The sequence below is a fragment of the Anomaloglossus baeobatrachus genome, chromosome 7, assembly GCF_048569485.1.
Source record: "Anomaloglossus baeobatrachus isolate aAnoBae1 chromosome 7, aAnoBae1.hap1, whole genome shotgun sequence".
Lineage (NCBI taxonomy): Eukaryota > Metazoa > Chordata > Amphibia > Anura > Aromobatidae > Anomaloglossus > Anomaloglossus baeobatrachus.
In genome coordinates, this window is record NC_134359.1 from 131,861,748 (window position 1) to 131,878,297 (window position 16,550).

A 16,550-nucleotide genomic window follows, 5' to 3' on the forward strand; every position below is an offset into this window, starting at 1 on the left:
TGCGCTCCCTCCCCTGTCACCCCCATGATGTGTGCTCCCTCACCTGTCACCCCCGTGATGTGTGCTCCCTCACCTGTCACCCCCGTGATCTGTGCTCTGCTCACCTGTCTCCCCCGTGATCTGCGCTGCGCTCCCTCTCCCACCTCTCACCCTCCCCGATCTGCTGCCTCCTTCATCTCCTGTGATCCAGCTGCCTAGATCCATCCTGTAGGGTAACTATCCCCAATCTCACCTCCCACTCCCCTTCCCTGCCATCCCCGCTTCCCCCCCATCCTCTGCCGCTCCTGCATCCACTGCGCCCTCTCCCATCCGCCCCCACCCTATCCCAGCCGCCGCCGTCTCACATTCACAGATGCTCCCTTTATATGCCACTGCCCCCCCATCTACCGCCGCCCAATCTGCCGCCCCCCAATCTGCCGCTGTTCTGATCCATCCTGTAAGTATTGTTCGTGGCTCTTTTCTAACTATCCCCAATCGCATCTCCCACTCCCTCTCCCCCCCCCTCCTCCCCCACCTGCCTGCCGCCAAGTGCTGATCAGCTACGTGATTGGCTGATCAGGTACGTAATTGTTGCTCTAGTTTTTGCTTTTTTTTGTGCACCCCAAATGAAAAAAAACAAAACAAAACATGTACAATTAGGTACCTGATCAGCAATCGTCCTGCAGTCGTACTCGACTTTGGACAGGACTTCTTTTTTCCATCCCACCTAGTCCCCCCCCCCCCTTTTTTGCAGAACATTTGTGCGTGCGCCCTATTTTTTTTCTATGTCATGGGGGTCTTGTTTCCAAAATGGGGTCACATGTGGGGGAGCTCCACTGTTTTGGCACCTCAGGGAGTCTCCAAACACAACATGGAATACGCTAATTATCCCAGACAATTTTGCGTTTGAAACGTCAAATGACGCTCCTTGCATTCTGAGCCCTGCTGTGCGCCCAAACATTTAATTTCCACCACATATGAGATGTCTGTGTACTCAGGAGAAATTGCACAATACATTTTATGGTGCAATTTTTCCTGATACCCTTGTGAAAAAAAAAGCTACCTGGTTGAAGTAACAATTTTGTGGTAAAAATATTTTTTTTTTATTTGCACGGCTCAACTCTATTAACTTTTGTGAAGCCCCCAGAGGTTCAAAGTGCTCAATAAACATCTAGATAAATGCCATGAGGTGTCTAGTTTCCAAAATGGGGTCACATATGGGGGAGCTCTACTGTTTCGGCACCTCAGGGGCTCTCCAAACGCAACATGGTGCGGCTAACGATTCTAGCTAATTTTCTGTTCAAAAAGTCAAATGGCGCTCCTTCCCTTCCGAGTCCTGCCATGCGCCCAAACAGTGTTTTTTCGCCACATATGAGGTATCTGCGTGCTCAGAAGAAATTGCCCAACAATTTTTGGGGGTTCATTTAATCCTACTACCCTTGTGAATATGCAATATTTGAGGCTAAATTAACATTTTTGTTGCAAAAAGTAAAATGTTCATTTTTTCCTTCCACATTGCTTTAGTTACTGTGAAGTACCTGAAGGGTTAATAACCTTCTTGAATGTGGTTTTGAGTAGCCTGAGGGGTGCCGTTTTTGGAATGGTGTCACTTTTGGGTGTTCTGTGTCATGTAGACCTCTCAAAATCACTTCAAATGTGATGTGGTCCCTAAAAAAATGTGGCTTTGTAAATTTTGTTATACAAATGAGAAATTACTCATAAACTTTGAACCCTTATAACTTCCTTAATTTTTTTTTTTCCCCCCAAATTGTTCTGGTGTAAAGTAGACATGTGGGAAATGTTATTTATTAATTATTTTGTGTCATATGTGTCGTTGGTTTTAGAGCATAAAAATTAAAAGTTTGAAAATTACAATATTTTCAACATTTTCGCAAAATTTCCGTTTTTTTCACAAAGAAACGCAAAAAATATCGGCCTAAATTTACTACTAACATGAAGCCCAATATGACACGAGAAACCAATCTCAGAATCACCGGGATCCGTTGAAGCGTTCCAGAGTTATAACCTCATAAAGTGACACTGGTCAAAATTGCAAAAAATGGCCTGGTCTTTAGGGTCAAAATAGGCTTGGGGCTGAAGGGGTTAAGGACACAAGGGACAAAATTTTAGACCTGCTGGGATGGGCTACAGGACAATAGGCAAGTAGCTTGGTGACAAGGCAACAACTGTTGGCGCAATTATTGGAAAAGGGAAGCAACACAAGATGACTGACAATCTTACTCATGGGGTAAGGATGATTTTGAGAAAGGTCAAGAACTACACAGAAGGACATGGTCAATGACCTGAAGAGAGCTGGAACCACAGTCTCAAAGATCACCATTAGTAACACACTATGCTGTCAAAGACTAAAATACTGCAGGCCACGCAAGGCCCCCCTGCTCACGCCAGCACATGTCCAGGTCCATTTGAAGTTCACCAATTATCATCTGAATGACTCAGAGGAGGCATGGGAGAATGTTACAATATGTAGTCAGATGAGACCAAAATAGAATTCTTTAGTATCAATTCCAATTGCCATGTTTGGAGGAAGAAGAACGTCATCCCAATCGTGAAGCATGAGGGTGGAAACATCATACTTTGGGGATGCATTTCTGTAAATGGGACAGGATGACTGCTCCGTATTGAAGGGAGGATGGATAGGGTCATACATTGCGAGATTTTGGCCAACAACCTCCTTCCCCCAGTAAGAGAATTGAAGATGGGTCGTGGCTGGGTCTTCAAGCATGACAATGACCCAAAACACACAGCTAGAGCAACTAAGGAATGGATCCAATAGAAGCATTTCAAGGTCCTGCAGTGGTGTAACCAGTTTCCAGACCTGAACCCAATAGAAAATTTTTGAAGGGAGCTGAAACTCAATGTTGCTCAGCGACAGGCCCGAAACCTGAAAGATCTGGAGATGATCTGCATGCCAAAATCCCTGCTGCAGTGTGAACTATGGGAAATGTCTGACCTCTGTAATGGCAAACAAAGGTTTCTGTACCAAATATTAAGTTCTGTTTTTCTATTTTATCAAAACTTATTTCATGCAATAAAATGCTATTTTATCATTTAAAAATCATACAATGTGATTTTCTGGATTTTTGGGGGGATTCAGTCTGTCACAGTTGAAATGTACCTATGATAAAAATTACAGATCTCTCTGTTCCTAGTAGGTGGGAAAACGTGCAAAATCGGCAGTGTATCAAATACATATTATCCCCACTATATAGTGAGCTCTGCCACAAATGTATTCCTTCAGAATATTAAGACATGGCTCAGTGCCCCTGTGAAGATAAAAAAAAATGGAAATACAGTGGAACCTCGGTTTACGAGTAAGCTGGTTTGCGAGCATTTCGCTATACGAGCAAAGCTTGCTGAAAATTTGTAACTCAGTTTGCAAGCAAGTTTTGCTGTACGAGCAAATACTCACCGCAGACACTTCCGGTTCTGTACTTTAACCGTGCTCTAACCCACTCTTGCAGTCCGTACAAACACACAAACACGCACAAACACACACAAGCACGCACTCACACACACATATTATGCTCACCTTACCTCCGTTCCATCGCCAGCCTCATGGTTCTTGTAGTTCGCCGGTACAGGATGTGTATTGGGTAACCATCGCGACAATGGAGGAACTTCCGCTGTCAGCCGCTACTCAAAGGCAGCGTGCTGGCCAATCAGAGGAAAGCGGCTCATGCCTTTGACGTCAGCGCTCTGGCAGCGGAAGCTCCGGCATCGATCGCAATGGTTACCCGATTCACATCCTGTACCGGCAAATTACAAGAACCATGAGGCCAGCGAGGGAACGGAAGGTAAGGTGAGAATTATATGTGTGTGTGCTTGCCTGTGTGTTTGTGTGTGTTTGTGCATGTCTGTGTGTGTTTGTGCATTTGTGGAATGGCACAATAGGGGACCAGGATGGGACATTGAACAAGTTGTGGAACGAATTGTCTGAGCTTGCATTATTTCCTATGGGGTATTTTGCTTTGTTAAACAAGTAACTTGGTATACAAGCACACTCCCAGAACGGATTATGCTCAAAAACCAAGGTTCCACTATATATAACAGAAAAAGGAGACATGATATCATATAATGAAGTTATGGACATAAAAATAAAGTTTAATTTAAACACACAATAGTGTAAGGCCCAACCTTGAGCATTTCATTGGAAATTTTGGTCTATAAAAACTTTTCTAAAATTTAATTTATTCATTCAACTTGTGTACTCATAAATACACTCAAACACTCTTAAGGGCGCTTTACACGCTACAATGTATCTTATGATGTGTCGGCGGGGTCACGTCGTAAGTGACGCACATCCGGCATCGTAAGGTACATCGTAGCATGTAACAGCTACGTGCGATTGCGATTGAGCGGTAAAACGTTCATCGCATGCACGTCGTTCAATTCCTAAAAATTGAACGTCAGGTTGTTCATCGTACCCGGGGTAGCACACATCGCAGTGTGTGACACCCCGGCAACGATGAACAGATCTTAGCTATGTCCTGCGGCTCCCGCCGGCAATGCGGAAGGAAGGAGGTGGGCGGGATGTTTACATCCCGCTCATCTCCGTCCCTCCGCTTCTATTGGCTGGCTGCTGCGTGATGTCGATGTGACGCCGAATGTCCCTCCCACTCCAGGAAGTGGATGTTCGACGCCCACATCAAGGTCGTATGGACGGGTAAGTACGTCTGACAGGGGTTACTCGTTTGTGCCACACGTTCAACAAATTGAACGTGCCGCACATATACGATGGGGGTGGGTACGATTGCATACGATATCGTATGCTGGATCGTATGGTGTAAAGCAGGCTTTATTCATATGTGATGTTTTTTCAGGTTTGCAGCAATGAAGCCACATGTATATGCAGTTCCACATGGGCAGGAACTGACTGCAGTATATATGACCCAAAGAAAGAGCCTACCGTTAGAAAGGACGAAGGACCGAAGGGTTTGTGTCATTTTGTTGTTAATAGAATTATAAATGCTCTCTATCTTCTGTCCAGCGAATTGGTTTCTTCTAGAACTTATGCCACAGTTATTGTGATTGATCCAATTAATTGTTTATCATGTGGTGCCAGGATTGGGTGTATTACTAGATACAGTAAGCTGTAATCATTTATTGAAAAAAAAAGGATCAATCTTCAGGTTTAGAAAAATAATAAGTTTAGAATTACAATAACTTTATTTTTAAAATATTAAGCCCTTTTGATAGAGGCATGGTGGAGACTCGCTAAATGATGTCATTTGTGCAGCATTTTACAACATATGTCTGATTCCAAGTATAGCCAAAAGCATCTGTTATGTAGTAATGGTAACACGGTATACTAGTAAGGCCACATAGCCAGGATCTTATCAGGATGGTGAAATAAAGTATGCCAAAAAACATCATTAAATCCTTGGAATAGGGTAAGAATAAACTGTTGATCCAGGTGATGTGGTGTCAAGGTTCTGGGAAATTATGATTGACATTAAAGAAGGTATAGGAGAACAATGGTCTTTATACAAGAGGGTTCAACTCCAAAAGGTTCATGGAGGCGGTCTTAGAACCGCATGTAATCACATATAAAATGCATCATGTTTTTAGAGTTTTGTCTGTCCTGTAGGTACAAGGGCAACCATTTTACTGTTGGGTAATACTAAATGACTTTACATAGCAAAATAATCTGTAAATAATATATAACAAAGTTCTGACCATGCTGCAGTGCTGTAGATTACTTTATTCTAAAGGCTTGCTGTTTATGACACTGGCAGTCTGTGGGCCTGATGCCTCATTCAGATGTCCGTGTTACACGTATGTATTCAATCTCAAACCATGATGAAACTACACTGACCAAACACTGATGATAACTGACCAAACACTGATGACAACTAACCAAACACTGATAATACACTGACCAAACACTGCTGACACGTTGACCAAACACTGATGACACACTGACCAAACACTGATGACAACTGACCAAACACTGATAACACACTGACCAAACACTGATGGCAACTGACCAAACACTGATAACACACTGACCAAACACTGATAACCCACTGACCAAACAATGGTGACACGCTGACCAAACACTGATAACACACTGACCAATCATTGATGACACACTGACCAATCACTGATGACACACTGACCAAACACTGATGACAATTGACCAAACACTGATGACAATTGACCAAACACTGATGACACACTGACCAATCACTGATGACACACTGATCAAACACTGATGACACACTGACCAAACACTGATGACACACTGACCAAACCACTAATGTCACACTGACCAAACCACTAATGTCATACTGACCAAACCATGATGAAACACTGACAACACTCCATTTTTTTATTTATATCAAAAACACTGACATCTGAATGAGGCCTAAAACAAGCAAAATATTTTGTTTGCATCTTTATTTACAACTTTGTGTTTTTCTGTTATTGCTCCTAGAAATTAGTGAACAGATTGATAACTAGGTGTTACCACTTAAAGAAAAACATGTTCCAGAATTATTTTATTGGAAATACAAATACTTACTAAAATAGACTTGTCTGGAGAGCATTTAGGGTCTGTTTAAGTATCTATAAAATAATAATTCAGATGACCCTTTTTCATTCCTTGTTCATAGCTGGTGTGTGTGGCTTGTTATTTGGCCTCAGTTCCACTTGTGTACAGCGTCTAATGTGAGAGCATCGGAAGCGATATGCTAATGACAGTCTGCTGTGGGTGTGAGCTGTCATGCGACTATGATCCGATCTTGCAATCGGATCACAGCTGCGGAGAAGACAGAGGGAACACTTTTTCCCTCTCCTCTGCTGCCTGTCTCGCCATATATTACACTGCAGTTGGATGACATCCAACTGCACTGCGATATTTCACACTCTCCCTTAGACTTGTGTGGGGGTGTGTGAGCTGAGACTTGCTGCCAAATGCAGCATGCTGAGATTCATTGCAAATGCCAATATGGCATGAGAAATCAATCCAAGATGGACACTGCTTCATAGTTTTGCACTGGTGCAAGTGCAATCTGATGCTTTATCGGATTGCACTAATCCGTGCAAAACGCAAGTGGAACCGAGGTCTCCTGAGGAAACTCTCCCGAAATTTAGCCCTATATCAGATGTTGGAGGAAAACAGAATTAGGCATGTGAGATTTAGACATAGCTGATCCTTTGTTTTTAAAGGGCATAGGTCACCACCTGTGGAGTTCCAATCTCCCTATCGAAAACACATTCATGCTTGGCCAGGAAACATATCTGTCAGCTAAACGGGCATTTGGATGACTGCTATCTACAGGGTACGGCCACCTTAGGGTGCATTTTTTGTGGATTTTTTGGGGCCAAAAACGCTGCATCTTAAGATGAACTGTATGAACATAGCTTTATCGTATTATCGAACCACATGGCCAGTAAGATAATGGTGTTGACTGATTATGTACTTCTTGAAGATGTAGCGTGCATTTGTACTGCCTGAATATAATCAAGCAGTGTAAACAAGCCGCCATTCACACGATGTACCAGCTGAAATGGTTTTTAAGCTAGCCCTAAAAATCATCATTCTCAGCAATATATTATCCTGTGTAAAAACAGGTGGTTTGCTGCCGAGAACAGTGACACTCTAAAAGCACCGGACAATCTATTAGCAATCACTCTGTGTTCATCAGAAGGGCAGTTGGGCTATCAAAGAAGGCTACAAAGCGGCTTTTGCATATGTGATGAAATGTGATCAGCTGTTATTTATGGACTTTGTCAGCCAGTGTAAATGAGCCTCAATTTTCTAGTCTTAAGGCCACTTTACACCCACAGATAAATTTGTGGCAGATCTGTGGTTGCAGTGAAATTGTGGACAATCAGTGCCAGGTTTGTGGCTGTGTACAAATGGAACAATATGTCCATGATTTCACTGCAACCACAGATCTGCCAAAGATTTATCTCTGTGTGTAAAGTGGCCTTTAGAATTTTATTGTCCTCCTTGATACTATACTTAATATTGTTTAATTAGGATATTGAATAAAATACTTATAGGTGGGGTGTTCATCTCTAAGACCTCCACAGATCCTGAGTATTTTGAACTTTCCATAATTTACTTTATTTCAATGGTAATCAAGCAGCTATGACATCCACTGATCTCACAGGAGCTTTAACAATCCCACCAATCATCATTTTTTTAAAGATTTTCCAGCAGTTTAGAGAAACATTAATGTTTATGTCTAGTCCTCATCTAACGTATTGGTCTGCAAAGAAGTCATTGACACAAAATTGTTGAATTTTTTTTAACTAAAGCTAGTTGCAAAAATACTTCATTTCCAATGTTCAGAATTTATCTAGATATGTAATGCATATAAAAAGTGGAGTAATCTTGTAAATGCACTGCATTACTTTTCTTTCAATGGTAAATTTGCAGTCTTTTAGCTGGACTATAAGAAATAATTTTGGTTCCTAATTGACCTAAAATGGGAAAGGTTTATTCTGATTTCATGTTAGATAGTGAGTAAAACATGCATATTTGTCTTTATAGATAATGTATGTAAACTTCTGGTTTCAACTTTATATACACATACTGTATATAGATTGATCAGCCAAAACATTAAAAAGATGGAGTGAATAGTGATGGTAATCTCAATATAATGGCACATGTTAAATTGAACCTGTCAGGTCCCATATGCCTTTTAACCTAGCAGCAGGAAAATGTGTGGGCCAAAATTCCCTGCCTAAACATCCCTGTCTAATAACTCCTGGAACTAGCGGTGTAACTGTTTCAAGATGCATAATAAGGAGGCACTTGAAGAAAAATGGGCTGCATGGTCGAGTCACCAGAAGAAAGCCATTACTGCGCAAATGTCACAAAGTATCTCGCCTACAATACGCCAAACAGCACAGAAACAAGCCTCCATACTTCTGCAACAAGGTAATTTGGAGTTATGAGACCAAAATAAAACTTTTTGGCCACAACCATAAACATTACATTTGGAGAGGTGTCAACAAGGCTTATGATGAAAGGAACACTATTCCCACTTGTAAAGCAATGAGGTGAATCGCTGATGATGTGGGGATGTGTGAGCTGCGAAGGCACAGGAGACTTGGTCAAAGTTGAAGGAAAGATGAATGCAGCACGTTACCAGCAAACACTGGAGGTAAATTTGATCTTATCAGCCCGGAAGTTGCGGATGGGACATACTTGGACGTTCCAACATGACAAGATCCAAAACACAAGGCCAAGTCATTGGCTACAGCAGAACAAAGTGAAGGTTCTGGAGTGGCAATCTCAGTCTCCTGACTTCAATAATCCTTGAACACTCTGGGGAGAACTCAAGGGTACAGTTCATGAAAGAAAGGAACTGGAGGCTTTTTGCCAAGAAGAATGAGCAGCTTTACCATCTGAGAAAATAAAGAGCCTCATCTACAACTACCACAAAATACTTCAAGCTGTCATTGATTTTAGAGTGGGCAATACACGGTATTAAGAACGTTGGGTATGTGAACTTTTTAATCAGGCTCATTTGGATGTTTTTGGTTGTCATTATGATTTAAAAAGAGAAAATGCAGTAGTTTGACAATAAATGGCTTCATCAAACCATTAGCCATGAGTGGGAAAAAAGATTTTGTGTTATCATTCATGTTCTCAGAAAAAAAAACCAAGAAAGCAAAAAATCTGCCAGGGCATGTAAACTTTTGAGCACAACTGTATTCCTGCACCAAATCTACGCTTCCTGACAAAAAAATCGCATCACTATTGCATCACAACTGCATGGTTTTTGATGCATTTTTTGCCAAGAGATGTAGATTGGGTGCAGGAATATGCTGTATAAATTTTAGCACCAGATCTGCATCTCTTGGCAAAAAAATTGCAGTTTTCTACCAGGAGATGCACGTCTGTGAACCTCAGTAACGATGGCTGGCAGGGCTTTGGGCCAGTCCGATAGGTCAGGGTACCTGTTACGGTTGCTGCGAGCACTGGAGACTATGTCCAGATTTCTTGCTACTGCACATGTGCGAGCGCTGGAGACTAAGTCCAGATTTCTTGCTACTGCACATGTGCGAGCGCTGGAGACTAAGTCCAGATTTCTTGCTACTGCACATGTGCGAGCGCCGGAGACTAAGTTCAATCTTGGAGCCATTGCACATGTGCGGGTGAGATCATCGCTGACACGAGGTCACATGTCTCTGACACCTTCTATGCCGATTGGTCGCTGGTCATGTGCTTGTGACGTCTTGCTCGGTGATAGGCCAGCATGACGTCACTCCTGTCGTTCTGGCAGCGGATTGGCTCTGGTGTCCTCCATCTTGGATGAGGCACAGAGTCTATATAAGACCCTGACACACGCCGCATGGTGCTCAGTCCTCTTGGTTCATGCATATGAGTAGACGCTCTGTGCGCGTTCCTCTAGGCATTCCTCTGTCTATGCTAGGTGAGCGCTACCGGCAGGGTAGCGTTCTTATACCTTACAGCTTCGGCTGCTGTCCGTATCCTTACCTCTTAGGGGAGCGGACATAGGCAGGTGCCTGAGGCACATGGTCTGGCTGGGCCTTGTGATTCTACTCGTAGGTGGACGTTGCCGCTAGGGTAACGTTCCTTATACTGCGACTAGCAGTTGTTCGTATCCTCGCACACTAGGGGAGCGAACAGAGGTAGGAGCTTTGTGCGGCTTACGCTGCTGTTCGTCTCTTTTGCACCACTAGAAGAGCGGACCTAGGCAGGTGCCATATCTAGTGGTTCGTGTCCTCGCACACTAGTGGAGCGAACGCAGGTAGGAGCTTTGTGCGGCTTACGCTGCTGTTCGTCTCTTTTGCACCACTAGAAGAGCGGACCTAGGTAGGTGCCATTTCGCACACATTGCCTTTGTCTCTGTGATTATTAATAGAGATCATTCCACACACCCTCCAAGTAAGGGAGGAATTGCTTTACTTACTTATTATATCCTTCTGTGAGTTAACAGAGGTATTGCACTCTGCCATAGTCTGCAGCAAAGTCTTTGCACGGTGGACCCTGACTGTCTGATACTCCTTTCGGTTATTATCAGACAGCCCCCCGTAACATTAGGACTGAGCCAAGGGTCTGGCAGTTATGGCAGAATATCAGCAGTTACACCGTTACATACAAGTACTTGAGTCACGGCTCAAGAGTATAGAGGATAAACCTCAGACCATGGTGAAATCTGCACATGATCCTCGACTTGCTCTGCCAAACAGATATTCTGGCGATGCCAGATCATGTCGTGGTTTCATTAGTCAGTGTCAGATACACCTAGAGGTCAACTCTTCTCGCTTCTCTACGGAGAGGTCCAGAGTAGGCTTTATCATCTCCTTACTTCAGGACAAAGCCTTAGAATGGGCGACTCCCCTATGGGAGCGCTCTGATGTGGTTACTCTGAGACATCAAGACTTTCTTGATGCTCTTAAGGCGGTATTCATGGGTCCGCAGGTTACCCATGATGCGGCCCTGAGACTGTTAGATCTATCTCAGGGTTCGTTATCCACTAGTTCTTATGCCATTGCTTTTAGAACTCTGGTGGCAGAACTAGATTGGCCAGAGAAGGTGTTGATTCCTATCTTCTGGAGAGGGTTGGCAGGCTATGTCAAGGATGCCCTTGCTACTCGTGAGGTCCCTGCTTCTCTGGAGGACTTGATCACAGTAGCAACGAGGATCGATGTACGCCATAAGGAACGTAGACTCGAGGTCTCTTCCTCACGCCCTAAGCATCGGGCTATTCCAGTTGTTGAGGGTCCACTACCATCTTCCTCAGCATCTGAAACATCTCCCACTCCTATGGAGTTAGGTCATACGTTCTCCAGACTACGCAAGTCTGGTCCTCCTATATGTTACGTATGTCGTCAGGCTGGGCACTATGCCAACAAGTGTCCTAGTCGTCAGGGAAACTCCCTGGCCTAGTAACCATTAGAGGGGGGTTACTAGAGACGTCTTCTGCACCCTCTAAGTGTTGTATCCCAGGTCAGCTCTCGTTATCTGAGAATACATGGCCTATTATGGCTTTTGTGGATTCCGGAGCTGACGGGATTTTTGTGTCCTCAGGATTTGTAAAGGGACACAATATTCCCTCTATCATGTTAGAGGCGCCTATTCCTGTCCGTGTTGTTAATGGAACTATGTTGTCTGACTCCATTACATTGAGGACAGTTCCCTTGCGCCTTTCCCTGTCTCAGGGTCACATAGAGGAGATTTCTTTTCTTGTTTTGCCTGAGGGTATAGACGACGTCCTTCTGGGTCTTCCATGGCTTCGGACTCATGCTCCTCACATTGACTGGGAGTCTGACAGCATTATTAGTTGGGGTTCGAAATGTCAGTCCCGATGTCTTCCCTTACCACCTAAGGTCGTTGCGGTTGCATCAACTGATCTCTCTCCCATACCTACACCCTATTTGGATTTCGCTGACGTGTTCTCCAAACAGGGTGCTGAGGTTCTTCCACCCCATAGGCCGTATGACTGTGCCATAGACCTTATCCCAGGTTCGGTTCCACCTAAAGGCAGGGTTTACCCCCTGTCGATACCTGAGTCGGAGGCCATGTCGACCTATATAAGAGAGAGCTTAGAGAAGGGGTTCATTCGTAAGTCTGTCTCTCCCGCGGGAGCTGGGTTTTTCTTTGTTCGGAAGAAAGAGGGTGATTTGCGTCCCTGCATAGATTACAGGGGTCTCAACGCAATCACAATAAAGAACAAATACCCATTACCTTTAATTTCGGAGCTCTTTGACAGACTGAGAGGAGCTCAAGTTTTTACGAAGTTGGATCTGCGGGGTGCGTATAACTTGGTACGAATTCGAAAGGGTGACGAATGGAAGACCGCTTTTAACACCCGAGACGGTCACTATGAATACCTTGTCATGCCTTTTGGGTTATGTAATGCACCCGCAGTATTTCAGGACTTCGTAAACGATGTGTTCAGGGATTTACTGTTATCCTCAGTAGTGGTGTATCTGGACGACATCCTGATTTTTTCTCCTGATCTGGAGACTCATCGTCAGGATGTTGTTCGTGTCCTTTCCCGTTTAAGGGAGCACTCATTGTTTGCTAAACTCGAGAAATGTGTATTCGAGCAGTCCTCATTGCCTTTTTTGGGTTACATTATCTCACAAGAGGGTCTGGCTATGGATCCTGCGAAGCTCTCTGCTGTCCTGCAATGGTCCGAACCTCATTCCTTGAAGGCGGTGCAACGCTTCTTAGGATTCATAAATTATTACAGGCAGTTCATACCCCATTTTTCTACTTTGGTGGCCCCTTTGGTGGCCTTGACTAAGAAAGGTGCTAATCCAAAAGTCTGGTCTACTGAGACATCCCAGGCTTTTGAGGCAGTAAAAAGACACTTTTCAACTGCTCCCGTTCTTCAAAGACCCGATAAGAGTAAGCCCTTCCTCTTAGAGGTTGATGCCTCTTCAGTGGGTGCTGGTGCGGTCTTGTATCAAAAGAACGGTGCAGGTAGAAAAAGGCCGTGTTTCTTCTTTGCTAAAACCTTTTCACCGGCAGAGAGAAACTATACCATTGGGGATAGGGAACTGCTCGCCTTGAGATTAGCCTTGGAGGAGTGGCGTCACTTGCTGGAAGGAGCGAAACATCCTTTCCAGGTCTATACAGACCATAAGAATCTGACGTACTTACAAACCGCTCAGCGTCTGAATCCTCGCCAAGCCCGCTGGTCCTTGTTTTTCTCCCGCTTTCACTTCTCCATCAACTATTTGTCTGGGAGTAAGAATAACAAGGCAGACGCCCTGTCTCGCTCTATGCTTTCTACCCAGGAAGAGATTGACGAACCTCGTCTTATCCTTCCCTCCAGGGTTTTTCATACGCTCTCCCCTGTGACGTTAGACCAAATCCCACCGGGCAAGACCTTTGTTCCGCCTGATCGACAGAATGATATACTGTCATGGGCCCACAACTCAAAGGTGGGTGGGCATTTTGGTATTAGGCGGACACGAGAGTTACTGGAGAGGTGGTATTGGTGGCCACACTTAGCCAGCCACGTCAAGAGATATGTCGGTTCCTGCTACTCGTGTGCTCGCAACCGTCCATTACGGCAGAGACCGGCTGGGCTCTTGCATCCTTTACCAGTGCCAGATAGACCATGGCAGGTGGTAGGCATGGACTTTGTGGGTGATCTTCCATGTTCACAGGGACATAGATTTGTGTGGGTCATTACGGACCATTTCTCCCGGATGGTTCATCTCGTACCGTTATCGAGAATCCCATCTTCCAGGGTACTAGCCAAACTATTCCTCAAGCATGTCTTTAGGCTTCACGGGATGCCAGATCGTATCATTTGTGATAGAGGCCCGCAATTTACCTCCCGTTTCTGGCGAGAGCTTTGTAGCCTTCTGCAAATTGAGTTGAATCTCTCTTCGGCATACCATCCGGAGACTAATGGTTTGGTTGAACGTACCAATCAATCTATGATTATATACCTTCGACACTTTGTTGCTGAGAACCACGATAACTGGTCCTCCCTCCTACCCTGGGCAGAATTTGCCCTTAACAATTCGCTGGCTGAGGCCACTGGGCAGACACCGTTCGTACTCAATAATGGGCAACACCCTAGGGTACCGGTACCGTTTCCCGCTGCTGCACCCCCTCCTCTTGTGGCCGACTGGGCAACTAATGCCAGAGAGGTTTGGGATCGGACTCAAGAGTCGATCCAAGCAGCTAAGGACCGTATGAAGACGGTGTCCGATCGGTTTCGTCGCCCGGCTCCTGTCTTTTCTCCAGGGGACTTTGTGTGGCTCTCTGCAAAACACGTGAGACTTAGAGTGAGCTCTGTCAAATTTGCTCCTCGCTTCCTGGGTCCTTATGAGGTTCTTCGACAGGTAAATCCTGTAGTCTATCAATTGAAGTTACCTGTCCATCTTAGGATTCATGACAAATTCCATGTCTCACTGCTAAAGCCGGCTATTTTACCTCACGCTCGTGAAGTGCACTCTCCTGCCTCTGATTCCTCTCGCTCTAGCTATGAGGTACGAGCCATAGTTGGTTCTAAGATGGTTAGAGGGCGCAGGTTCTTCTTGATAGATTGGGAGGGCTATGGCCCGGAACATCGCTCTTGGGAGCCTGAGGAGGCTGTCCATGCTCCCGACTTAGTTGCCGATTACCTGCGTCGCCGGGAGGGGGGCCCTTGAGGGGGAGGTACTGTTACGGTTGCTGCGAGCACTGGAGACTATGTCCAGATTTCTTGCTACTGCACATGTGCGAGCGCTGGAGACTAAGTCCAGATTTCTTGCTACTGCACATGTGCGAGCGCTGGAGACTAAGTCCAGATTTCTTGCTACTGCACATGTGCGAGCGCCGGAGACTAAAAAGATTTTGTGTTATCATTCATGTTCTCAGAAAAAAAAACCAAGAAAGCAAAAAATCTGCCAGGGCATGTAAACTTTTGAGCACAACTGTATTCCTGCACCAAATCTACGCTTCCTGACAAAAAAATCGCATCACTATTGCATCACAACTGCATGGTTTTTGATGCATTTTTTGCCAAGAGATGTAGATTGGGTGCAGGAATATGCTGTATAAATTTTAGCACCAGATCTGCATCTCTTGGCAAAAAAATTGCAGTTTTCTACCAGGAGATGCACATCTGTGAACCTCAGTAACGATGGCTGGCAGGGCTTTGGGCCAGTCCGATAGGTCAGGGTACCTGTTACGGTTGCTGCGAGCACTGGAGACTATGTCCAGATTTCTTGCTACTGCACATGTGCGAGCGCTGGAGACTAAGTCCAGATTTCTTGCTACTGCACATGTGCGAGCGCTGGAGACTAAGTCCAGATTTCTTGCTACTGCACATGTGCGAGCGCTGGAGACTAAGTCCAGATTTCTTGCTACTGCACATGTGCGAGCGCCGGAGACTAAGTTCAATCTTGGAGCCATTGCACATGTGCGGGTGAGATCATCGCTGACACGAGGTCACATGTCTCTGACACCTTCTATGCCGATTGGTCGCTGGTCATGTGCTTGTGACGTCTTGCTCGGTGATAGGCCAGCATGACGTCACTCCTGTCGTTCTGGCAGCGGATTGGCTCTGGTGTCCTCCATCTTGGATGAGGCACAGAGTCTATATAAGACCCTGACACACGCCGCATGGTGCTCAGTCCTCTTGGTTCATGCATATGAGTAGACGCTCTGTGCGCGTTCCTCTAGGCATTCCTCTGTCTATGCTAGGTGAGCGCTACCGGCAGGGTAGCGTTCTTATACCTTACAGCTTCGGCTGCTGTCCGTATCCTTACCTCTTAGGGGAGCGGACATAGGCAGGTGCCTGAGGCACATGGTCTGGCTGGGCCTTGTGATTCTACTCGTAGGTGGACGTTGCCGCTAGGGTAACGTTCCTTATACTGCGACTAGCAGTTGTTCGTATCCTCGCACACTAGGGGAGCGAACAGAGGTAGGAGCTTTGTGCGGCTTACGCTGCTGTTCGTCTCTTTTGCACCACTAGAAGAGCGGACCTAGGCAGGTGCCATATCTAGTGGTTCGTGTCCTCGCACACTAGTGGAGCGAACGCAGGTAGGAGCTTTGTGCGGCTTACGCTGCTGTTCGTCTCTTTTGCACCACTAGAAGAGCGGACCTAGGT

The 16,550-nt window shown here is 45.1% G+C and overlaps 1 protein-coding gene across 3 annotated transcripts in view; it reads left to right on the forward strand.

Annotated features, from left to right (window-relative positions):
* ADAM23 (ADAM metallopeptidase domain 23) overlaps positions 1–16,550 on the forward strand; it is a 414,934-nt gene that overhangs the window by 356,402 nt on the left and 41,982 nt on the right. For all 3 annotated transcript variants that reach the window (XM_075317711.1, XM_075317712.1, XM_075317713.1), the window contains exon 24: positions 4,824–4,935. In XM_075317711.1, coding sequence (XP_075173826.1) covers positions 4,824–4,935 — 112 coding nt within the window. The remainder of the gene's footprint in view (positions 1–4,823; positions 4,936–16,550) is intronic.